Source organism: Arvicola amphibius, chromosome 9, assembly GCF_903992535.2.
Source record: "Arvicola amphibius chromosome 9, mArvAmp1.2, whole genome shotgun sequence".
Lineage (NCBI taxonomy): Eukaryota > Metazoa > Chordata > Mammalia > Rodentia > Cricetidae > Arvicola > Arvicola amphibius.
In genome coordinates this window covers 17,076,792-17,103,635 of record NC_052055.2, presented here as the reverse complement: position 1 = coordinate 17,103,635, position 26,844 = coordinate 17,076,792, and the positions used below count along the sequence as shown (strand labels likewise).

General features: G+C 42.1%; 1 protein-coding gene across 3 annotated transcripts in view; it reads right to left on the bottom strand.

The window, feature by feature from the left end:
- The window catches only part of Col14a1 (collagen type XIV alpha 1 chain), a 186,503-nt gene that overhangs the window by 88,871 nt on the left and 70,788 nt on the right, over positions 1-26,844 (bottom strand). For 2 of the 3 annotated variants that reach the window (XM_038343529.1, XM_038343531.1), the window contains exons 15-23: positions 22,082-22,208; positions 19,860-19,999; positions 18,780-18,912; positions 17,440-17,499; positions 14,204-14,355; positions 7,927-8,056; positions 6,003-6,125; positions 3,613-3,762; positions 2,119-2,235 (exon numbers count right to left, since the gene is read on the bottom strand). In XM_038343529.1, the coding sequence (XP_038199457.1) occupies positions 2,119-2,235; positions 3,613-3,762; positions 6,003-6,125; positions 7,927-8,056; positions 14,204-14,355; positions 17,440-17,499; positions 18,780-18,912; positions 19,860-19,999; positions 22,082-22,208 (1,132 nt within the window). The remainder of the gene's footprint in view (positions 1-2,118; positions 2,236-3,612; positions 3,763-6,002; positions 6,126-7,926; positions 8,057-14,203; positions 14,356-17,439; positions 17,500-18,779; positions 18,913-19,859; positions 20,000-22,081; positions 22,209-26,844) is intronic. The other variant, XM_038343530.1, reaches the window with a different exon arrangement.

The window sequence follows — 26,844 nt, the reverse complement described above, 5'->3', positions numbered from 1 at the left end:
TTTAGGTGTCTGTAAGTATAATAAACAAGTTTGAATCGTGCGACCTGGAGGGTTTGCTTATACTTGGAAATGGGTGGGTAATTGCCACAGTTAATGATTTCAAGTAAGGTCATTCTGGAGAAATCGAAGCTTAGACTTAGCTGACAGGAAGCTGAGGCCCCAGTAGAAACATCTCTACTGACGTCACACCAGAATAAAGGTGTACATGATCAGGCCCTGGGGAATATATGAGGGAAAAAGAATATATTCTCATTCAAGGCTAGAAATATGACTGGGGCATGATGGGGAAGCTAACCAATCCCTTGTTTGAGGGGCGTGACTCCTCCGGGGCACAAAATACCTTTAAAAGATCTGTGTTTTATTTGTTTTCCTTCTTGGTTCCTTGCTCTTCACTGGAACTCTGACTCTGTAAGTTTCTCCCATTTTCTCCTTTTATTAAAGCTGAGTATTTCATATAAGGCTAGTTTGATTATTTTCCATTGCCGGCCGACCACACCCGCTACAGGGGCATTCAGGAGTCAGTGGACCCACCCACCATAGGACTTTCTCCAACACAGGAGCAACCAGGCCCCATTTCTCCCTGTTAGCTCCTCTGGCTGGGTCAGAGGGAGAGAAGGTCCTGCAGAAGCAATATATTTAGCTAGTAAAATATGTCACTTGGTCAAAACCTAGGACTCATCTGCCCACTGGAAGGACGGGCATCTTACCACAAGTAAGGGTAGGCAGAGGGCCAGAGCAGCAATCATATTTCTCTGTAAGATGAAGGTGCTTCACCCCAACCCTCCCCCTCCAAAGAAGAAACCCAATTCTTTGAACTAAATTTCATCAGCTGAAATATCAGACCTACATTCCCCTCAGTTACCCTCACCTTCACCTCACCAAACATTCCTTTTGACAGCTCTTGATTAGAATCTGTTGCTGATAAATGTCATTGGATGAGAGGCAACTGAGTTAACTTGGCTTCTAAATCCCTCAGCTACAAATGTTGATGGCAAGTAAAAGAAACAGCACTTCTGTACATTCTTGTGACTATAGTGATTCAATTTGAAAGGTTTCTGGCAGTCTGAAAATAATTCTGACTCGTTTTGTGGCCACCAAAGGCCTTGGCTTCAGAGAGAACACTCTGTGGTTTGGGTTTACAAGATCAAGAGTTATATCCACTAATCCTATCTTTTGATAAAGAATCTCAGTGCTTCTCTGCAAATATATTATCCTAAAATCTTGAGCAAAAAATACCTTTAAATGGTATTAATTCCATTCATTAAGCTAATTTTCCTACATATTTTATCAACTCAAGCGGTAAATTATGTTTTTATAAAATATGACTACCTACAAGAACTTAGATTTTCTTAGTAAGTTCTTAAGCCACACAAAAGGATACATTATTGAGGTTCAGTCTGGCAGGGTGGTTATTAAGCTTAGTATCTTTAAGCCTAACAAATGCCAATAAATATCAACCTTGCTATATTAAGTGTGATTATAAAGGGATATGAAATAGAGCTCAAATTGTGCAGTTGTTTTTCCACTCGGTGTATCTTTCATCTCCTTTGGCATAAACATCCATAATTCATATTTCATACAACCACAAAATTTATATAGTTTTTTAAACCTTTTCTTGTCGTCTCTGTTTATTCTATTTTAAATTACTCCTATGAAAGTAGACAACGTCAGGCTTCTATTACACTAAGGGAACCAAAGACATGGTGGCATAAGTCTATGGAGACACTACCTTGGCTGGAGCTGACAAAAAATTGTTCTAGAATGTTCCTTCTACTGCAGCTCATAATCTATAGGAGAACATGCTTCCAAATGGTCACAATTAAACCATATTTCTATTTTATGGGTTGAGTCAAAAGTGGTATTTCTTTATTTTGAAACTAATCATAGCCAAGGCTATAACTTCCCCCAACCTCCCACGGGGGAAAAAACAATGCTATGGTAATATTTGCTAACAGATGAGGGAAATTCAAGAGTTAAGGTCAACTAGTCTGATGTCACATGCTGCATCTCTGAGCCCTGAACCTGCAGTTTCCAGAACAGAACTCTGCTGTGATGTGGTTTGTCCACCATGGTTTGCATAGAACCAAGCATGTAAGCACTTCACAGAATTGTACTTACCCTGAAGGGATTCTAGAACTATCCTATAGGCGGTGGCATGGCGGTGTATTTGCCACCGAGCACACAAGCTTGTTGTTTCAACCTGATGGGCTTGGAGATCCGTCACACCTAAGAACACTGTAACGAAGCAGAAAAAAAGCTATGTCACACTGCAGACAGCGCCACAGATTATACCCGGTTCTGGAAGTAACTGATGGGAAAATTCTCAGTCAGAGCACTAGACTCAGAAGCGGGAAACTTACCAACCCACAAAAAATGGAAGAACAGAAGAAAATTATTTTGTCACTTAAATAAATGTATCCAAAACAAGACCCATGAAGCAGACTGTCTAATATTCCTAAATGAAAAAGACACATATATTCTTAGGAAAAAGGTAAGATGCAACGAGTACTTTGCATACATTAGCTCCTTCATCTTCGCCATAGCTGCTATAGGACAGTTTCATCTTAGAATTGAGAAGCTTTGGCTCTGAGAAGGTAACTACATTGTCCAGGGCGATCACTAATACACAGCTCAGTTAAGTCTCCCGTCCATTATTCTCTGACTGTAAGTCTAAGAGTGAGGTTCATGCTACTGCTAGCACACGGGCTTATATTCCTGAGCGTTGTATCATGTCATCTTGATCTGTGCATTATCTTCTTTTGTTCTGCTTGCTTTTGTGACAGGGTCCCTGTATTATGTAGCTGTGGCTGTCCTGGAACTCCCAGAGACCTGCCTGCCTCTGCCTCCTGAGTACTGAGATTGAGGTGTGTAATCCCTATGTATAAAAAGTATCAATCTTGTGTTTATCATAGGTATATGGGTTTTTTTAAAAGTATTTGAACCTAAAAAATGTAAGTTGATCTAAAGAAATGCATCCAACAGGTGATGTGGACGTATATAACAAATGCCAGAACAATAGAACACATCTGTTGAAACCTGGAAAGCCCTACACAATTCCGTTTGTGTCTAGGAGTTCTGGTGCCAATGAGAAATTACAATCTGAAATCTATACAAGAATATAAGAAGTTCTTAGCGTGCTGTGACATGCACTTTCAGTAAATAGTGGTGGTGGTGGTGTGTGTATGTATGAGAGAGAGACAGAGACGGAGATCACGTATGTGGATGGTGGGTGGCAATACTTTGAGAAAAAGCAAATTTCTCCTTGGCCCAGCTTTAACTGGCACTGGCCATGCCAAACTACAGGCTGCTTGGAAAAATTCACCTAATTTGAAAAGGGCCAACAAACTTTTCCAGAGGAAAATCCCTATCTGCAACCATCAAGCCGATTGGAAAAGCAGCTGCTGGCATCTGCCTGCCAACTAGGACTCTGGACAGCCCTGAGAAACTGCCACATCCTTTTTTCCACAAAATGCCATCCAGAGAGGGTAACAAGGAGGCTTGAAGAAAAGTCAATGGTTGCACTAAAAATGGAACTGAGAGACGAGACGCAGGTGAAACCAAGCACAGAGCCACTGGCTGGGCTGAAGCGAGCAGACGTCAAATCAGGCTTACGGGTTTTCACGAGGCCAGTCAGAGCGTCGCTGAAGCCTGCGGCCTGGGAAGCAAATATCTTCACGTTATAGTCCATTCCACTGAGGAGATTGGTGATAACAATGGTGTTAATGTCAGCGCCCACGAACGTCTCCAGAGTTTGACCAGGAACTGAAAGAGACAGAGTATATACTCCAATCACAGCACACACGCCTTCTCAGAGAGGACTACTCGGCCAACTCTTGACAGTTGCCCAGGATGACCCAGCAAGCAAACAGTGAGGCTGAGGCTGGAGTCTAGTATCATCTGTCTCGAAAGTCCCATCTTAGTCCTTTTCCGGCAGTGTTTTATCCTTTGTAGTCCCAAAGCTGGTGTACCTCACTGATCCACCCATCTCCTTCCTACCTTATTCTGCCTTCTGCATTGCAAGAAGCGATCAGCACTTGCTCAGTTGAGGTAATTCCTGTCTGCCTCCACTTAGTTAGCTGCCTTGTTCCCAGCATATGTCAAAGAAAGCTCTGTCCTGGACACCAGACCACACCTTGTCATAGGAAGATTTGTGCAGAGGTCGCCACTGTAGCTCCATCTCCTCCTATACCATGGCCAGATTTTGAGGCCTTTGTGCCTTTGACTGGATTCAACCCTCTGGTATCTCAAGTGTTAAGAACATTCTGTGCTACATCCTATTCTAATTGTTTACCTGGCTGTCTTTCCTTTTATGTGTCTACTCTTTAAAAAGTTTTGAGTTAGTTGTAATTTCTAAACACTCTTCACTTTCCCCCTGATACCCGCTTCTAGCAGCCTATTTATGCATTTCTGGGGGCATGTGTTGTAGCAGTAATATTTTCCTATGCTAAAAAAGATCACATGTAGCTGCCTCTCCAGGAAAACCCCAAGACTACTGACATCCTGGACACAGAAGGACAATTTATGCTGAGGCAGAAGAGTGCTGTGAACTGAAAGATATTTGTACTCAGAAAATATGATACATATTTTTCAAAGGACCCAGAAAGCCATACATAAGGATTTCTACAGACTGGCATACACCTTAGACCTATAACAAAGAGACAAAGGAAATAAAATCAGCGATGAGTCTGGAAAGAGTCAGGGCAGAGCAGGCCACTGTCTATGGCCACTCTTTTATTTTCTTGGTTCATAAAGATATTTTTCCAAGAGAAACTGGAAATGGGACTACTACAGTCACATGAGCTGGATAATGATCAGAAGAGGAGAAATGAAGATTGAAGTAAGGACAGTGGTAATGTCTAAATTGACAGATTGGGACCATTGACGTTTTTGAGAGAAAAAGCAGTTTTCCATGGCCCCCAAAGAGCTTTTAACTGTTTTTTTTTTCCTGCCAATTAAGAATAACTGGATTTCAGATTCCTGCTGAACAGCCAGAGTTCTGAAGGTCAGGTCTAGAAATTTGAAAAGATATTTATAATACATATATTTTTCTGTTTAAACCCCATGAGAGTATGAAGGTTAGAGAGGCAGAATTGTAGTGGGTGCTGCTACCCAAGTTCCCCTTCACTGTCTATAGACCAAGGGTCAAAACATTCCCTGTTTGAACTGTTCATCTGCCTTTAAAATATAATGATGTAGGGGACATACGTTGGATTGGCAAAAAGTAGTGGGAAGAGGGAAATGGGGGCAGATATGATCGAGATACACTGCATACATGTATAATATTATCAGGGAATAAAGACACTTAGAATATAGAGTGATCCAGAGGTAGAAGAGAGTCTCTCATGAAGTCATTTCTCACTTTGATGGCTTTTTAAAAATGAAGACAAAGAAAAGTTTGTTGATGGAATTTATCCAGCTGATCCAAGAAGAAACAAAAGGAAAATTCCAAAAGTATAGATTTTAAATTCTAGAGCTTACACATCTGTTGAGCCACGAAGCCTCCTACGCCTGGAGAGCCCAGCTTTCCTTAGACTCATTCTCTATCTAGGCTGAGATGAGGTCACCAGGTAGATATCGACTCTGTTTGCTGGTCTGCCTGCGAGATTTCTACCTGAGGCCATTGTTTCACCCTTCTAATGAAATCTACCCATCAGGTAGAGACATTATGCGAAAACACCATTCTCCTCAAAAAAGACAGGTAGCAATTCTCAGCTGTTTAATATATAGATCAAACACCTGATAGAAACAGGGACCAAATGTTCTTAAATTATACTTGGTGTCAGTGATTTGCTGTCAAGCCTGGCCATTTGTGTTTGACACCTAGAACCCACGCGATGGATGGAGAGAAGTGACTCCTCCAAGTTGTCCTCTGACCTCCACTTGCATGCTCTGGCAAAGGAGAAAACACACACACACACACACACACACACAATTTTTTAATGTAATTAAATTTTTTAAAAAATTTTCTTGAGCTGTCTACTCGTGGTTCTAAGAGGACCTACCGCTCACAGGTTTGTAGACAATCCTATAGCCCTTCACGGGGGCAGATGGTGGGTCCCATGTAATGCGCAACCGGTTGTACCATTCTTCCGAGACCCGTAAGTTCTGAGGTCCAGAAGACGGCACTGTGCAGACAGAGGAGGGAAAGGAAGAGGTTCAATATAGCTCCCTTCTTGCTGACCTTCTCTTGTTGTCAATGAAATCAAAGTTGTTTCCCTACAGAGCTAAACACGTTCACAGTGATAAAGCATTAAAGCTCACAGTTGGGGGTCTGTGGGTGTTTTTTTAAAAATACATATGTGGAAAATTACTTTGGGGATGAATGAGTTCTATCTGAGATCCGGAGGTTCATTCAAAGTTCTCTTTTTAATTAATCTTAACCAAAAATAAAATTGAATAATGCTTATTAAAAACCTCTAACTTTGCACCAATGTGGTCCACGTACACCAAATGCACCTGTCAGTCCGTGTTCAGGATGCTACCCATACAATGTGACTGGTAATTATCCCTGGTGGTGAAAGGTGGGGAAATTTCTTCTTCCTTCTTTATACTGAATAAAACCCACATACGGGAGTATGACATTACTGTACCCTCGACCCCATGTGACTCTTTGTCAATGATGATGGGTTCAAATTGTCACCAAGTTTTTAGACCCTCTTTCCGGTAAGAACTGGAAGCCATCAGTCTCTTTTTGGATTTGGGTGGATTCTCTGACTACTCTGCTAGCCACAGACTTTGTGGCAGTGACCGCCCCCTTGGAAATCTTCCTCTTACAGTGCAGGGTCACCATGGAGAGCCTCTGACGTGAATGGGTAGAGACAGCTGACTCTGTAGCTGTCCTCACCAAGATGTCAGGCATGTAGCAAAATTGCCTTAGACCTTTCAGACCAACTGAGCCACAATGTGAATACCAGTGGATAATGATAATTTACATCACTATTATTATGAATGTATACATAATTTATATCATTATATGGTGCAAAAGAATTTCCCAGCAAGCCCTGATTCTGACAGTGTCAGAAAATATAATAAGCACAGCTACCGTTTAAAGCCACTAAATTCTGGGGTGGTCTTTATGTAAGAATAGACATTAATAATAGCAAAAAAAAAAAGGCAGATAAGAGTTAGGTATGCTGGCTCCTCATTTAACCATAATCAATGCGTCTTTAGGATGCTTCCTTGGGACCATGTGGTACTGCTGGAGGTAGGCATACGAAAGTGAACTGTATAGATGGGCTCCCCAACACTGGAACCTCTGAAACTGTGGAAGGAAGTAAACCTTCTCTCTTTTCAGTTGATTGTCTCAGTTAGTGCGTTACAACAACAAAAGTCTGACTAATTTGAAACAACAGAGGTTGCTAGGGGGTGGGTATACGAGCAAGCTAGTACTACAAAGGGTATTACCAGCATAAGAAACCAAGGAGAGAAATAATTGTTTTCTATTTTCTACTGTAGTGGTGATGATTGCACGAACCCATTCATGTATTGAAACTCACAGAACTGTAATAAAAAGAAGACACATTTGCCATGTGCTTATTTAAAAAAAATAAATTATTCCAATAAAAGGAAAAGAGTGGGGGAAATAACAGAAGGGCACCACGGAGAGACTTAGATTGTCATGGTCCCATGAAATGAGGAGAAAGTTCAAGGGCCTGACGACTCTGCCTTGGTGAATCATCAGGACTTGAGATGAGTCACAGGGCAAAGCCGATAGATCACTTCTGTATTGCATGGCAGCTTTCACAGAAAATAAAGCTGCAGCCCACTGACGCTAAACGGCTTGCCCAAATCACACTGTTCATGGGTGTGGCGTCAGGATTCTGACAGATTTTCTGACCCCTCATCTTTGGCGCTTCTATTGCCCTATACGTTACCCATCACAAGTGATAGGCAATTGGGTGTCCAAGGAGCCAAATATTCACTTACAAGTTCTCCCAGGGGCGGAGACGCTGACGCCTTCTCCGGTTGTGTAGATGGGAGTCACGGTGACTTTGTATTCGGTGTCTGGAATTAGAGTCTTCAGAAGGATATTGTTCTGCATTCCAGGCACCAGAACCTGAGCAGGAAGTAAAGTACCATGACCTTGTAAGACCTCCTATTCCCGCTGACCTACTAAGGAAGCGTGACTGTAGACGTTTTGAAAGCATTAGGGGTGAGACAAGTTTTGAAGGTGATAAGAAAAGGAAAGGCATCCACACAAAAGCATTTCCCATGTCCCTCACAAAACACTAGCCTGTAATCTCTACTACAGGAGGATTAACGCTGCTCAATGTCTTCTCTACATTTGTGGGGAAGACAGAATGAGCATCGGCGTAGTCAGCAGGTGCTTATGGTTAAAACATTTACTCTGCAACACAGACTGGTGCTTATCAGCTCTGAAATGATTTGAGCAGCCTCTGGTGAAGCCAGCCTCCCCTATTTTCCTTCCTCGGTGATAACCTGACCCCAACATTTTATTCTTTCAATTAGAAGGGATGGATGGCAGCCAAGAGCAACAGAGCCAAGCACTGGGAGCCAAGTTTTGTTGAGTTGAAACATATTTAACCCAACACTAAAAACTGCTGTCGCTTTCTTACTTCTGAAAGGCGATGTCCTTCCTCCATCTGGATCCACTAACCTGTCACTAAAGATGCCAGAAAAAGAAACCCAAAGGCGAGGGGGACCCCGCACCCAGCTGGTCCACGTGGCACCCAGTACAATTTTGCTGTTTCTAAGAGACTGCTCTGGACCACATCCTCACTACAAAATCCTGTGCTTGTGTTCCAGCAGTCAAATTCTGGCACTTCTATGGACTGCTGGGAACTTAATAATCACTGGGAAAAAAATGTGAGGATGTAGGAACTGACCCAAGGGGGCTTAAAAGAGTCACAAGACCAGGACAGCCAGAGAGGTTTTCCATTCCACGGCTGGGTGAGATGCCAACAAGCTGAGGCCATACTGTCTCCTTCTGAGTTGAAGGAAGGAACCCATCCATCTTGAAGTAAGTCCGAGAAAACCTTGTGGTGAACCCAGAAGCAGCTATTGCTATGATACAGCTGAGTTTCGACATGCCACAGTCTTTTGTGTATGATAAAGGAAGTTGGCCTTTGGTGACCATGGCTCTACTCATCTAGAGTAGGATACTGGACTGCACAGGTTGCATCGTGTGGGATCTTGGGAAGTAGTTATAAAAATAGCAGCTCTGTTTTAATCTAGAATGACTTAGTCGACCCTGGCATGAAGGAGCTGAAAGACAGCCTTGGGTGCCCTGACATGTATTGCCCCATTAGGGTGGCTTCCGGAGGAGTGTCTCTCTTCAACAGAATGCTGGAGCAGAGCCCAGACTTTCATTCCAAGCTGTCTAGCAAACCACCCATGTAGATCCTCTTTAAATAAGGTCAGGTCTCACACTGAGAAGTATATGGCATTGTTGCCGGTCAAATGAAGCCTGTAGAATACTGTAAAGCAGCGCGATCCCTCTGGAGGATTCCCCACTGCTTGCCAGGAGGTAGCTGCAGAAGTTTATAACAGCAGCCCTTATTAAGCACCAAATATTTTGTGCCAGGTGCTACTAGAAGAATCTGAACCCATGACGTTATTTCATCATGGCCATAACTTTTTAAAACAGAGACATCACACTCATTGTGGAAACAGACCCACATGGCCCAGCAAAGGGGCTACATTGAAACCTCAGAGATCTGACCTAGGCCTTGCTTAACCTTTGGGGCTTATGCCATACAAGTCCGAAGAACAAAACTTCTTTACACTGCTATTCATTCCCAAGAATAAATGGAAATTCCCTCTAGGGTATGCAAATTTCATTCTATTGGAGCTCTGCTTGTTCAAGTAGAGTAAGATTATGTATATTAACAGAAGCTCCTACTTAACAACAAAAGCTTCAGTCATAGCAGATGGCTCTTTTTATTTTTAAGACAAATCTATGAAAGATGTTCGTGATTAAATGGGACGCAACCACCACTAGGGAGTTAGCTTCATGTTCTTAATTTTTTCTGGCATGGAACTCTTTTGTCTGGGTCTACCAGAGATGTCTGGATCACATGCAACAAGCTGAGACCCGCAGAAGAAACTAGAGTTCCTGCATTTTGTTGTGTTTCCCTCTTACAAAATTCTATTTTAGGTCACGGTCTTCATATGGTAATGAAGGATGCTGGAGAGTGGTGTTGATGGCATTGCTGTGATTCCAATCTGCTGCTGGGTGTGCATATCAAAAACAATAAAGCTAAGTTAATAGATACGTAATGACACTCTTGGATTGTTGCAGCAATGTTAAATGGCTGTCAAGGTCAAGAAAACCTTAATCTTAATATCTGGATTCAGCCTGTAGGACACTAAGGACACACTTTAAGTAGCTCCCCCTTTTTTAAAGATTTATTTATTAACTATGTATACAGTATTCTGCCTACATGTGACCTTGCAGGCCAGAAGAGGGCATCAGATCTTATTACACAGGTGGTTGTGAGCCACCATGTGGTTGCTGGGAATTGAACTCAGGACCTCTGGAAGAACAGTCATCGCTCTTACCCACTGAGCCCTCTCTCCAGCCCTACGTAGCCCCTCTTTAAACACTGTCCACCAGCCAGAATTCAGTTTGTGGTTAACAATGACACACAGGCCATAGGATGCTGGAATCCCAACCAGCCGTTTACAGGAGAGGCACCTCTACTCTGACAACAAAACCGAGGTCACAGCCATTGCTGCTTCTTCGTGTTTTTAAGCCCTGTCAGAGTCAATCCTTATGAAATATGCACAGCTGCTTTTATATGTTAGAGTTCAATCTATTTTCTTTGAAGTATTTGGTAGGCTTGATTATGCTTAAGCGGACAGAAGTAATTCACCTACGCTAACTGGTAAATTTAGTTCCTCTTGTTTTCATTTGGTTTACAACACTATATGTATTTACTGTTCTCCATCCTGAAGATTGTCTCATCCTTTGCCCATGCAAGTACAATCAGCTTTAACAGTCAAAGAAAACTTGGAAAAATGGTAAGAGAAAATATGTCTGTTATCAGGGCACATTTTCTTCTTCTTTGATTTCATAGTATATCTTTGTCATCCATCTTTCCTGAACAAGCACTGTGTGTGTGTGTGTGTGTGTGTGTGTGTGTGTGTGTGTGTGTGTGTGTATGTTTGTTTGTGATGTATGGTTGTATGTAAGATCATACATGTGTAGATATATATGTGCATGGATGCACATTGTATGTATGTGTATATGTTGAGGTCAGAGTATCTGTCATTCCTCAGGAAATCCACTGTTTTGTTTTTGAGTCAGGGTCTCTCATTAGCCTGTTACTTATGGAGTAGATTAGGGTAGCTAGTCGCAAGCCCAGATATTCACCTATCTCTCCATCCCCAAGACAAGAGCATCACCACACCCAGGGTTCCAGGGTTGATCTTCTAAACATGGCTTTGGGAAATGCAACTCATTCCTCATGCTTACAAGGCAAGTGCTTTTATGCCTAAACTATCTCTTCAGTCCAGACATCATTATTGTAAGATATCATTTGGTCCACATGATTTCATGGCCTTTCGACTTTGTCCTTGGCCTGCATCTCCCTGTCCTAAACTCAGATGCATCCGACTTCTTACCTCACTAATGTAGTGATATTCCATTTGCATTTTAATAAATAAAGCCTGCCTGAAGATCAGAGAGTAAAACAGCCCCACTGGTCAGCCTTATAGACCAGGCAGTGTTGACACACACCTTTAATCCCAGTAGCCACACAAATTTGCCATAGAAACAGGGCAATGGATGCCTTTAATCTCAGTGGTGCATGCTTTTAATCCCAGTCTTAGAGAGGAATATAAAATGGGAGGAGACAGCTCTCACACACAGTCTCATTCTGAGATTCCTGAAAGCAGGATCGCCATTTCAGACTGAAATGTTTCTCTTTTCTGACCTTCAGGTTGAGCCCCAATTTCTGTCTCTGGGTTTTATTAATCGTGTTACACACTAACGATGCAGGATGGGGAGGGGTCTCAGTGGGGAAAGCACTCACCACCCAAGCATGAGGGTATGACTTCAGAACCCTACAAACATCTGGGCGTGGCTGTACATGTCTATAACCCCAGCTCTAGGGGAGTGGGGACTGGCAGATTCTGGAGGTTTGCTTGCCATCCGGTCTAGTAAAATGTCAAGCAACAGATTCAATGAGAGACCCTGTCCCAAAAATGGGGTGAATGATAACCAGAGTTAGCCCCTGGCCTCCACAGGAAAAGTGCCTGAGCCTCTCTCCCTGTCTCTCCCTCCCTCACCCCCATAATTATCTAATTAGCTGAATAATTAAAAGAACACATCATCACATTTGTGTAGCAGTAGCATTTGGTAAGATACATCTATAAATTATCAATCCTCAGGTCAGTCTATTAATTCCTAAAGTGCCTGTAAGTTGCACGCACACATCTAACTTTTAATTAATTTAGTGAATTAGAATTCACTAAAGGTGCTTGGAATTTGCAGACTCCCGCCGGAACTCCTCTTCCATGGTAGAAAACAAACAACTCCGCTGCACAGTAAACTTATCAATATCTTTTCGCTTTCTTTACAGCTTTGTTTCACTTGGACAGACTGGGACTCTTTATCTTTTTCCCTTCACTTGGGTGTCCAAGTGTTTCAAATATAAGTAGTGCTAAATAAAAGAAACTCTCGAAGGTACCACAGTCTAGAAGCCACCCAACGTCAATGTTGTTGTTGTTGTTGTTATTATTATTATTTATTATTATTATTATTATTATTTTATTATTATTATTATTTCACTTTGCAGAGTTTGCGAGGGCACATGTGAGATTAAATTGTTACCTTTTCCAAATCAGCAGGAATTAGCACCAAGAAGCTAAATGTGCTTCTTGAAAACTAAAAGGAAAGCATCACGTGCTGAGAGGTCTCTGTGGGTCCTTATTTTTAGGAATGGAATTATAGTAGTGGGATAATAATAGGGAAAATAAAATGCCCAAATATCATATTTAATTGGCACATGTAAGCTTTTCACTTTGCCAATCATGAATCATGTGGAATGCAGTTATTATCAGAGTGAAATTACAGTGCAGTCTGAATTAAGTGTCCAGTAACTTTCCAGAAGCACTCTGAGACCCACAGCATGAACCTGCTGTGATCGGAGAAAGCCCTCAGAGCAACGGCATGAGCCTGCAGGCTATCCACCATGCACAAGGCCCTGCAGGCCATCACTGTGCCCTGCAATGATTCTTCCATCACCTGGAAATAAATAACATTAAGCTCAGACAATTTTTTTTCATCAAAGTCTTCATAAGTTAAAAAAGGCGGGGACAAGGCAATGTTATTCTTGAGCAACGATGAGTTTTGGAGACTCCTCCCTGGAGCATTAAAAATGACATAGCAAAAGAAAAAAAACGTTAGTAATGATATATTGTAGTGATAAATAGAGCATTGCTGTGAGTAAGAAGTCAAACACTTTCTGCTAAAAACTGGAGCCCTCTCCTGTGTCTGGATACATGTATAAAAAATAATACCTAAGGGGACAACGTAATATAAACTAATGAAACCTGGGGAGGCCATGATTGAGAGAAGACCAGCTTTGCCACCCAGCAACTCAAAGGAAATGCATCACAAATCCCTAGAAAAGATGCCCATGGTGGGGAATAAATAGAAAATAGTTAAAAATATGCTCAGAATGAGTTGATGTCAGTGACAAATTGGTAAACTGTTAGAATGCCCCTCTGTGCTTTGCTGTAAAGCTTTGCAGTAGACTCCCAACAACAACAACAAAAGTTTAATCCTTTCCTTGAACTTTTTACATAGACATCTATGTACATGTATACAAGCACAAGTGTGCAATGGTCCTTGGTCTAATCTTGATTTCAGGGTTTGGCTGTGTTGCCGGCTGGTCTCCAGCTCCTGGGTTCCGGTGACCCTCTTGCATCAGCCTCCCAAGGAACTACAGACCCGTGCCTCTACGCCTGACCTAATGGCTATTTTATAACCCAATCTAGCAGATGGACGAGGAAGCAAACGCAACACCAGAAGAAAGCAGCAGAGGCTTTGATTAGCTTGAAGCTGACTGCGTGGGGAGGGTTTTAGAATTAGACCGGACATGACGAAACCAAGAGAGAAGTTTGGACTGAGCAAGGGCATCCGTTTCTGCAGACATGGAGTCATCAAGCAATGAGCAGGAAAGTAGCTCCACCAACAAAGGCGGTGGGACTCCCAGTCAGCTGTGGTTATACAGACCGTTCCTACCACTTCTTCCATAGGGTCCCCTTGGGCTGTCAGGTAGGTCACCCGAAACTGCTCCACATTGCTGTCAGAAATGTCCCATGTGACCCGCAGGCTAGTAGAAGTTTCATCATCTACAACCAGGTTTCTGATTCCCGTCTGGAGAACTGGAATAAATACAAGCAGAGATTAAAGACCTTGTAGCCCGTCATAACCCAAAATGAGACACGGATACCATCTGTGGGGTAGCACCCAGCATCATTCAGCGCAGCCTTATGAGGGACACCCATGTGAAGCAAAGCGCTCCACGTTCGTCGCTGACAGAGAACCGAAGGAGAGCCACTGGACTAAACTCAAGAGGGGGCACGGTCCTGGGGGCCTCAGACTAGTTACCTCTTGGAGAAGTGGCTTTGGAATACCAGATCTCATCTCTCTCTGGTGGGATGCAGCATCCAACGCACATCCACTCACCGCCCCCATGCCTATTTTAACTGTACCCATGCAAGCGTAGTTCCTCAACATAGACTGACTTTATCTTTTCAGCCCACATAAGTTATCTTTTCCCATACACATTTTTTTCCTGGTATATTTGCCCAAATTTCTTCACCTCTGTTCACTGGAACATGCATCTTCATCTACCAAGGTGTCTCTTCCTTTATATGCTCCTTTTTTAAAAAGTTTTCCTTTCTACACTGACTTCCTCTCCTCCTCCTGTCCATCCCCACTGAACATTTCCTTTCTCCTCTTTCATTCACTCATAAAAACACTCACGGAACCTGTCTTCAATCACATCATGTAGATCTTTGACACATGCATGATTAAGTCTTAAGAAAAAAAAGATAAAAACGACACAGAGTTGCCAGGAGACTTAACTGGTGTACCTATGGTATACTACCTTACAGGGGAATTGTGGGAAATTCTCAGATCAAGTCAGAGTTCCAGAACTCGGGTGCCAAGAACGAAAACAGGAACTACCAAGAGAGAACTTGTATGTTCCAATAGAGAGAGCTTAAGGCCCAAATAAAGATTAGCTGAAGAATAAATAAATGAATGTGTGGGTGAATGGGTAATGAAGATCTCCTGAAGTGTTTCAGATGTAGAGATAAAGGTGTGTCTCACTTATTTAACTCAGACAGATAATTGGGAGGTCACTGCAGTAGAGAGAAAAGCTTAGCTGATACAGAATAAAAGTCAAGTCTCAGGTCCCCACATATGGCGCCAACGTGGACGACTACATTCACATAAAACCTGAGAGTGCTTGGGAAGTAATTCTAGACTCAAAAGAACAGAGTTAAGCAGGGCTTCTTAGTAGCAGCCTTTTCTCAGGTGAGCTCTGTTTGCTAGAGGCAAGTGCATCTCATTTAAGAGAGGCTTCCTGACTGTAGCTGCAAAAACCTTGCAGCTCTTTTAAGAGGTCCCGCCACCAAACACTTAAATGGTGTTTATGAATAGCCAACAACATGATTCTTGGTGGCGGCTGGGACCATGAAGCTCCATAAAGTTGTGGCAATAAACATGGCTCCCACCAAGCTAAGGAATAGAGTGAATCCATCCATCAACGCCATGGCTTATCAAACTAAAGACTCCATGTAGTCTGAAAAAGAGAGATAAACAGTAATAAATAAATTCAGATAGATTTAGATGAAGAAGAAAAAACCTCTAAATGGATTACAGTATGTTTAAGACTATATGTAGGCTTGGGAAAGAAAAGAAAAAGGATAAAGTCTTTTAAAGAGAGTAGTTGGGTATGTTGGCACACACCCTTAATCCCAGTACTTGGAATGCAGAGGCAGGTGGATCTCTGTGAGTTCAAGGACAGCCTGGTCTACAGAATGGGTTCCAGGATGGCCAAAGGTACACAGAGAAACCCTGTCTCAAAATAATCAAAAATTAAAACTAAAAGAAAAGAAATAGAGTGTAAAATAAAGCCACATAAAGATGGAAAATACACAGAGACACTGGGATACTGTATGTTATTGTGTTGTCTTTGAATTGTTTGGTGGCTGAGGAAGGAACAGCAGTTTTATAAACAAAAGACATTTGATTATAAGTGCTGCTGGATTAATACAACCTGTATATTTTGAAAATGCCTTGACTTCAAAATTTAAGTCAAAAAATGTTACTTTGGAGAAGAGGTTTTGCTTTTGTTTCCACAGGAAAGGAGAGGCTGTGGATTCATTCTGGGTTAAGAAAAATCAGGTTTGATTAAGAAAGACTCCTGAAAAATCTCCAATAGGAGCAGATGGCCCAAATGTTCCAACATTTCAGAGCACCTCTGTTGCAGTTTCCTCTGAGTTCTACATCCAGAACAGCCTCAAGACTGCTGGCTGAGATGATCCAGCTTCACAGAATACTCCAGTCAGGACTTGACCACAATCCTAAATTTTCTTTAGGTCCCCATAAGATTATCAGCACCCCCAGTCAGCAGGAAGTAGCCTAGAAAATAACACCCATATTCCCCAAAATTTAATTATGGATGTTTGTCTTTGTTTAGAGTGTTGGTTACAAGTTGTTATGGATAGTGGCCAGGAAAAAAGCTAAGCAAAAGAGATTACATTTAGAGTTCTTGTTTTGGGAAAAAAAAAAGGGTGGGAAGTGTTGTGGGACACTGGTCTTCTACCCTGTAAAGATTTGTTACTTGTAGTAGTTTAATAAAATGCTGATTGGCCAGTAGCCAGGCAGGAAGAATAGGTGGGGTGACCAGAACAGGAGAATTCTGGGAAGAGGAAAGGCTCAGTCTGCAGTCACTACCCAGACACAGAGGAAATAAGATGAGAATGCTTCACTGATAAAAGGTACCAATTCATGTGGCTAACACAGACAAGAATTATGGGTTAATGTAAGATGAAAGAGTTAGTAAATAAGAAGCCTGAGCTAATAGGTCAACCAGTTCATAATTCATGTAGACCTCTGTGAGTTTCTTTTGAATAATTAATTCTCTAAAGAGAGCAACAGAAGCACAGGAGACAAAGACCCCTGTGGGGGCTGCTTTGTTAGAAACCTCAGAAAAGTGAATGAGAATCGAGGATGAAGGTAGAAAAGGCAGAGTGATTTCATGATGGTGAGCAGGTGACTGAATGGCGCTCAGTGGAAGAGAAGATGTAAAGCTCAAAAATTGGTGAGCTGTTTGCAAGAAAATGAGGCATGAACATATCTTTCCTAAATAATAACAAAACCTAAATACAACTAGGAAATACAACTTCTGTTTAAATCAAGGTTATTGAGGATAAACCTCCCCCAGGTGTCCTCACCTGAAGTCACAGGGCTGGTAGGTTCTACAGTTGTGGGTGCTTGTGTCCAAAAGTCATCAACTGAAAGAAAATCCATTACTTAAAAATTGTGTAAAGACCATGTTCTATACGTTTGTATAAACTGCTGTAGAACTTTTGAAGGAAGTTGCACCAAATGTTATCCAATTTCTTCCCACAACAAACCTGACTGTGACTTGCAAGAAAAGGTGAGCTGTACAGCAATCATACCTGCTGTTGCAACAGACAGAGACAAGGAACTGGAACATTATTAGTGTCTCTTCAGAGACTTCAGATAAATGCTTGAATTGCATCTACAAAATTATGAAACCTTGCAATTATTTTAAAGTAGGGGCATACCCATGATTATTAAAGACAATTAAGTTGCAGACCAAGTTATAAAAAGGGCTACCCAAGAAAAGACCACCCAAGAGAGCAACTTGCTCGGGCTGGCTGTGTACCTACCTTCTGGGCCCTGAATCTACCATGAGTGGATGCTGGGATGGAGGGGCTGTGTGCTGTGCTGCATTCACTTGCCCATCAACACATCCATCTAAGAGGTCATCAAATACTAGCCTTGGGAAGCACCTCCTCTGAGACACAGCTTCTTATGGATAGTCTTTCCCCAGCAACTGAAGATTTAGAGGTACTGGGCCCAGCCTCTTTGTCTCATTTGGATACAATTCAGAAGACTGGTTCTAGTTCTGTTGGACTAACAGGGCTCAATCGGACTCCCCTGTGCAGGGCCATGCTCTCTCTAGTTTATAACATCAGGGTCTCCCAACCTCACTCGTCAATACATCTTCTGAATGCCATTTAAGAAAATGTAATGCATGGTTATACCTCATTTTTTTTAAAAAGTAGGATGTGGTTAATATATGATTTCAAAAAGAAAAAAAGAAGGGAATGTTAATCAGTAAGCAAATTCCACAAAAACTTCTTGTAACCAAGACCAACTTGGAAAATTCCAGAAACTCTTGGCTACTTTACTATCTGGCTTATTTTCCAATTTGATCATTTACAATTATATCATCTCTTCATCTGTCTTTCCATTCCATTCACTACAATTAAGTACAATTGCTTATGGTACAATTAAGATATGCCAAAGACGGCGTTCCTTGCTGGAGAATAAAATCATGGACAAGACAGAAATGTTCCGTGCCTTCACTGTGATGATGTGTCACTGTGGGACGTGTCTGAGAAATTATGATTCACACATGAGTGGCATCATTGACTCTACGACTAAAGACCCATTCTGGAGGATCAAAGAACAATTGAAGCCCGATGGGGGAAGATGGGCTGTCCGTGTGGATGCTGGACGCTGAAGCTCGGCGTGGACTTACGTGTGGTCCCCACAGCAGTCACCACTTCGCTCTCGCTGCCGTCATCGAGCACAGCTAACAGCGAGACTTCATACTCAGTTCCAGGGTCCAGGCCTTCAACAACGTAGGAGTCCTGCTCTTCCTTGAGGGCAACCTGCAAAGCACTTGATGCTTAGTGACTGGAGATTGACCACTTGATGCTGAACAAACGGGTGTCTGCTTCCCTGGGGAAGACTGTCTCTCCTGAACCCAGCAATCCTTAGTTGCCTGTAGCTCCTTGTGTAGGGCTGACGACTCACAGACCTTCCCCTGTCTGCTTTGGAATGTCTACTATTGTCTTCCTCGTTCAGCTCATGTTTAGGCAATCACGTTGGTGAGACTTTATGGGAGTAGCTTCTAACATTACTAGGAGACACGATCTTACAGCTAACTCCCTGGTCCTGCTTCCTAAGATCTTTTCATTTCACCTCCTGCAATGATCCCTGAGCCTTGGGTACAATGTATATGCATGTATACATACATGTGTGTAACAATAATTAATAAAGAGAGGCCATGGGTTTGAAAGATAGCAATGAGGGGTTTGGGAGGGTTTGGAAAGGGAAAAGAGAAGGGGAAATTATCTCATTACATTATGAACTCAAAAATAAACAAAAGAATTTTTAAAAAGAAAAGAGGGAATGAAAGTTAAAAGAAAAATATAAAGGAAAAAAATCCTTATGTGTGCAAGACCTAACTAGCTGAATAAAATAGTAAAATGCTGAAACCATTTTCAAAAGCAAAGCCAGACCTTATTGCCTTTACTTCCCTCAACAAATATATTATTAATACTGCAAAAGGAGCATTGCAAAGTTTTATTAGATGATATTTGTGAGGGTCGAGGAATCTGAGATACATAATGAAAGCCCTGGTAATGATATAAATTTATCTTTGAACTACGGTATTATTTGATGCTTATGAAATGCCAAATACCATGCCGCATCCTGCAGGACGTAAGTTCTCAAGTCCGTTTTAAAATGGAGCTCAACCTGGGTGGAGCAGTAGGCACCCCACTTCCAGGGAACATGTTTGGGATCAATTTTTGCTGTCTTTCAGTCAACTCACCTCCTGAGTCTTCCCGCCATAGACTGGAATCCACATGAGTTTGTGTTGCCCTTCCTCAGCCGAGAGCGGATGCCAGGTCACCCGGAAACTGTCTGTCTTCACCTCATCAATTTCCAAGTATTGCTGGGCGGGAACTTCCTCTGTGAGCCGTGGAAGAGATTGAGTTCGAGAAATGAGAAGGCAAGAAACAAAAACTCAAGCAGCTCCCAGGGGCCAGAGGATAGGACCACTGAGGGAGCTTTTGGTTTTGGAAAGCCATTGGAAGAGCGGGGACCAGCCTCCACCCATCCCATGTATCTTTAATGTCTGTTTCCTGCGCTTTCCAATAGCATACATTAGGGAAACCACGGAAATAATGTTCTCTAAAACGTTTCCAGTAACTCCAGAACTCTCACACTGTTTATATTGGGCCTTTTTCATAAAGTATTAAAAATAAAATAAAAATGGAATTGGGAGGATAGCTTACTCATAAAGTGCTTGCCTCAAAAACAGGGGGACCTGAGTTCGCACCCCACCCCCACCCCAGGACCCTTGTAAAAGCGCTGTGTGTGGTGGTGGGAGATTGTAAACAGCAGCTCTGCACAGGCAAAATGGAAGGGCCTGAAGCTTGTCAGTCTGCTGGTCTACCTAGTAGGTGAGCTCCAGCCAATGAGAGCCACGGTCTCAAAGAAAGTGAATGATCCTCTTGAGGATGGCATGCAAGACTGTCCTCTGTCCTATATTCTCTCTCTCTCTCTCTCTCTCTCTCTCTCTCTCTCTCTCTCACTCTCTCTCTCTCTCTCTCTCTCTCTCTCTCTCGTGCACACATGTGGACACACATAAACACAATTTTAAAGTTAAAATGTCATATTCATTACTTTGGAAAGGCATTATACTCCAAGTATTTTGAGGAAAGGGCACCTTAAAGCCTAGAGAGATGATCTCGACAGTTTGGTATCAAATCACTCCGCAGCAATGAATGAAGTCCTGGAGGAAGAACCCTCACCTTTATAACGTGAAGGTGTGGGCAGCACCAGAGCCAAATCATTTACTATTTATTCCACTACCTCACACCATACACACTTTGGTGATGTACCTCAGAAAGTATGTTATCCAAAGGTTCCCAAAATAATGACTCAAGTGGAGGTTTCTTTGAAATCAGTGGTTTTGGAACTCTGTTAGGACACCACGAGAAATCCAAGCAGAGTCCCCATAAGGGGATTTTAGTTAATTTTCATTTTTTTCTACTTTACCTTATTTCCTCAGTTTAGAACTAACTACATTTCTTTCCAAGTGTGATAAACATATTCAGAAATATAACGACTAAATTGTTGCTTCTATAAGGCAGAGAAAGGTTCTCTGTCTGCAGAGGAACTGCAGACTGCACTGGAAATATTGTATTTGTGTCTTCTCTTCGATTTCAGTATTCCAATCATTCCTTGCTGCATTAAGAGTTCTAGGCTCCATTACAATCCAGCTACATCACAACACGCTGAGTAAAACCATATTAAAATGCCATCTCCATTGGCAGAAAACTGTCTGATGCCAGTAATTTTGGAGTTCAGCCAAATCACCCCCAGACACAGGAATGGAGGAAAAACATAAAATCCTTATGTTGAGAAATAAGAAAAATGGGGCTGAGGGTTAAGAAAACAACAATGTACCCCTTTCTGTGTTTTGTGCAGTTTTGTAATTGTTGAAACTTTTATCTATGAGCATAATTCTATTTTATCATATTCATTCCTCACCCCAACTCCTTCTGGACTCCCCCACTACATACTTCGCCTACCTTTATGTCCCCTTTGAACCCACTGAGTCTGATTGGTGCTTCTGGTATGGACTGAGGTAGAGGGAAATTAACCTTTTAAAATGAGATGGATAGGGGGAGCTGGGAGGACCTTGGACTTAACATAGTGAGGGGAACCCTGATGGCTCTTTGTCTTTGGAGAGGGGTGGAGTGGGAGTGTGGGTGGAAGGGAGGGGAGGGAAGGGGGAGGAGATGGAAATCTTGAATAAAAAAATGAGAAAAAAAAAGGGAGGTTAAAAAAAATAAAAAAATAAAATGAGATGGCATTTTCTCTCTTTTCCTTATTCTGATAGAAATGAATTAGTTAGCGTGCATGTTCGCTATTTCATTGCTCATCTGTTAGTAATATCTTTTAAAAAAATCATGGTTGAGGAGGTGGCTGCAGGTTTGCTAACTAGTTGCATCTGATACCCTTTCCATTCAAAACAAGGCTTACCTGTTGTAAAGTCTCCAACCAGAGGCAGGGACTGCCCCTCCTCATAGATGGAGAAAATGGCAACGGAGTACTCCGTGAGGGGGGTCAAGCCTTTCAGGGGGAACGTAGTGATGGGATCAACTTCAACCTGCAAAACAGAGTTCCCAATACTCTCAAACTACACAAATCATCTTGTCATTGCCTACTGTTTGGCTGGCTGAAGGGCTGTCACTGCTACAAAGCACAACACGGAATCATGAAGCCAGAGAGTATCGGAGTGCATATAGTATAGCCGTACTTGGACGACTTATCAGCTGGTTCTCAGGATGATTCTCAGAAGGAATGTGAAGTGTGTGCCACTTATGAGGCTGAGGAAATGCTATACCAAGTTTGCAGCTAAGTCCACTGGAAGCAGACAGCTTTGACTTCACTGTTTGGGCTCTTCCGACTAACTCCAGAGCTGTGTCACACATAACAAGCTCTATCATAATTGCACAATAACCATCGTGCAGAGAAATAGTAACACCAAAGGAAGCAGTAAGCATTCAAATGCTCCTTTATATTTCACAGAAAAACGTAACTGTGGGAGTGTGAGTGTGTGCATATATATGTATGTATGGTGTATATATACATATATATTAATATGATTAAGTCCTGAAGAAAGAGAGTAAAGCATACTATATTAAAAGCTTTGAAGAAAGAAAACACCAAGAGGGGATGAGGCCTGGATCTAGACCACAAATCTCCACCCAGATCATCCTGAAGGCAAGAGAAAGAGTGGACATGGCTTTATCACTGAGAGGATGGTGCTGAACTGCCAGGCTGCAAAGTCTGGAGATCAAATTATAGATCTTGGCTATGGTACCCACTGTCGTGAGCTTAACTCATACATAGTGTCATAAAGTAAGACGCCTTAGTTCTGGTATTCCAGGAAACTGGAGAAATAACCATAGTTACCTGAAAGCAGGCTTCTTAAAATCAGAGGCCACTTAAAGCCTCAAAAGGTATTTTAAAGCAATACAACGCAATCTCTTATTTTAAGCGTTGTCAATAAGTAATTGTGATGTCTAATGTCAAGCAAAGGTTGATAACTCCATGTCTGCTCACAGTAGCCAGTGTGACCTTTACCAAAGTCGGACCTGCCCCTTCACCACTTACCTGCTCATTAGCTGGCCTTCAGATCAAAACCACACATCCAAGACATCACCCTGACTTCGTGTATTCTGGGACTCTACCCTGTACTCCCGATGGTCCCTGGGTCTCAAGCTTTACTGTCACGCTCTCATCTTTTCTACCTAGGGTCTTTGCACATGTGACCCATTTTGTCTATGTCTCTACTACTCAGTTCTTTTCAAAACTCTTTTTTGCCTCCTTCATCTCTTCCAAAAATGCTAACAGTGCCTTCATGACAGGTTTTCTTTTTCCGCATTTCTCGGTAGACTTGTTCTCTACCACTGCTTTTTCCGTGTCCTTCCTGGCATTAGCCACACCTGAACTTACGCTATGTGTATTATTCTGTCTGTCTCCTGCATTCGGTGTGAGCCCCCGGGGGCAGGACCTTCACTTTGGTCCCCTCACCTCTCTATCTAATTGTGGGATGGCCTGGGACTTGGCTCTTTTTTTTTTTTTCCTTTTATTAAATTAAATGGGCTGAGTAGGCAGAAATTAAGATGGAAGCGCCTCAGAAACTCTTTCAAAGGAGAAGGACTCCTCCAAACCAGTTCAGAAACCCTATCTTTCTCTGAGGAATCAACTGTAGACCAAAAGAAAGAGCCAGCCTGGAGGCTTCTATTTCACCATTCTGCAACCCTGAGACGCTCTGCAGGAGGGGGACCGCCAACTGGAGTCTTACAGCCGCCAACTAAGATACCCAGCAGCAGTGAGCTCATTTTGGCAGCTCCATCCCAGCCAAGCTCCTGGAGGGAGGCAAGCCCCGTGTGCTGACACCACGTGGCAGAGGACCAGCCGCACTGCACAACCACGGGCTGCTTTGTTGCACGGCAAGAGTCACTGGAAATAGGAATTATCCCCTGCCGAAGGATCAGAAATACTCTAGATGGTTCTTAGAACTTAGTATTTAATGTTGCCTGGGCCTTGACTACATCTACTGTATTAAGTAATCACTTGATCCTCCCCAAATCTCTAGGGATAAAAATTTCCATGCTCAATTTGAAGATGAAAAAAATCATACCCAAGAGCATACAAACTAGGACCTACGACTTAGACCCAGATGTTCAGGCTCTAAACCCTATTGTCTTAAATGCATTTTACCACATGTTTCATTATTTAAATCACAAATTCATATTTAAAATATTAATTCATACAAATCTCCCAAAGCAGTGTCTATGAATGGTTTCTTGGTGTTGTGAACTGTTGCAGGCAAATCTGGCTATCAATCCATTTCATTTAGAGTCCCTTCCCTCCCCACACTCTAGGCACTTATAAAAATGGTTTCCCAAAGAAGAACCTGAGGCTAAGGAGTGTAACTAATTTGTTCTGAGCCATAAAACTTTTAAATGTGAGGTTGGCATCGTCATCTTGACTGTTTTCAAGTCTCAAATCTGTGACAAATGAGAATCTGGTATGGATATCAAACCTACGCAAAAACAAAATCCAATTTGTTAGGTTCACTGAGAGTCTAAAGGGAAAAAAAAAGAATAAGAGCATAAAGCCACCTGTTGTATATGTAGTATAGGTGTTCATAAAAAACGATCCTGCTCATTGCTAAAGTGTTTTATTTTTCAGTTTAACAGATGACACTATATGTAACTGATGAGTTGATTAACTATTCCAACAAACAGAAACCTGCATTGTCATTTTTCATTAGCTTCTTTTCTTGTGTTGCTCTCGTTGGGGGTGGTTACGTAGCTGAGGATCACCTGGAGGTCTTTCTGCCTCTTGGATTACAGGTATGTGCCGTCACGCGTGGTTGATGCTGTGCTGGAACTTGACTGAAAGCTTGCCTGCATGCCACGTAAGCACTTTGCCAACTGAACTGCCTCCCACGCCAGCCTGTACAGCCATACATTTTTTTTTTAAGTATTAACTTCGAAACTGATTCTACTGGTAGCACCATAGGATATAAGACTTAAGAAATGACAACAATGACCGTTGTTTTGCAACTATTTTGAGAAGAACTTTATGAACAGTCTCACTAATCATCTCCCTTCCACCTTCTTTGGGGGGCATGAAGAAAGAACACTACCGAGGACTGAGAGGTGTGGGCTGTGCCGCTGAATGATGGCTCTTGGAAACTGACATCTCACAGTCTAAAACTGGTGGCTTTACTTCTATAAAACTCAACGGCAGAATTTAATTCTCCTTCTCTCCTTAAATGCTTCCACAGTAAATGCTGAGATGGTGCCCGTCCTTCAATTGACAATCCGTGCTTTGCTCTCATTTGGTGGTGTGAAAACTATATGAAATTTTCTCTGGAAAAAACTCAGAGTGGTGCCTGGCTTGCAGCAGGGACTCAAGATGCATTGGATACCTTAGCATCACCACCATCTTCCATAATCATTAAGGCCCATAGAGGGTTAGGAAGAAGACTCAATTCTGGAGATAAAGCAGCCGAAGCATAAACTCAACAATCTTCCTCTGTATTCTAGCAAAGCTGTCACGGAATAGTTGAGTACTCAAGTCTCAGGACCAGAGAGGAGACGTATGATCTCCTTTTTCATGAAACCACCACATGTGCTTCATGTCTTTCTTCCAACATGAGTTTTACATCCACACAGAGATCCTGGATGGATCCTCCAAAGAAAGGAAAATAGTGGTCATGTTTTACCCTTATTCTGAATGTCTGAGTGACCTGATGGCTCAGTTGAATAACAGAAGTGTACTCTGAGGTAGGTAATTGTAGGGAATAGCAACCTGGAACTCTGCTTGGCTTGAGCTGTCCACACAGCCCTCTTCTAACAATGTACCTAGGAACCTTGGATGTCCACACCTACAATGAGCTGCTAATGTACCCCACTCCAGACAAAGAAATACATTACTCCACGCTTCCCAATAACCATCAAACATAGATACAAAAACATAATACATTTCAGTGGAGCGACAGAGAGAGGGGGAGGGAAGAGGAGGAAAAAAGGAGAGGGAGGAGAAAGAGGAGGGAAATGAAGGGAAGGGTAGGTAGTTTAGGGAAGGGAAAGGAAGAAGAAAAGGAAAAAGAAACAATGAAAGAAAAAAGAAATCTCAGTGGTGGAGCACTCTTGGCAGAATAACACTTATTGCTAACAATAACAAACCACCTATAGCTCAGGGATTTTTATTTTGATTGTTTAACTCCTCGGGGCTATTATCTTCAAAACCAAAGCAACTTTTACCCAATGGCCCCAACCTCATTGGAATTATTTACTCTTCAGATTTATGAATGTTGATGAGGGGGGCTGAACATTATTTATCCAGGCTAGGAAATGTGCCCTTGTTGACATTCCATTAGACAATAACTCTGAGAGCACATGCTGCAAAATATTGAGTTTAATTGTAGGAAAAAGTTTGTCCCAACATATGAAAATACTTATTGTATTTGCTCAGAAAATAGAAATGATGTAATCCAACATATTTCCCTCTCTTTCTTTGCTTCCTGGACCAAGATAAGGGAAAATCAAGCAAAAACAACCTTGCTATCTTGCTAAAACATGTTTCTAAGAAAAGAATTCCTAAAAGTATTAGTCACCACACACAAAACACTACACTTTCTTGAGTTTTAGCAAGTTCCATCCTTTCTGAGTATCTTTCTACAAAAGCCGAATTGTTGCCTAAATCAGAACTTAGTCATG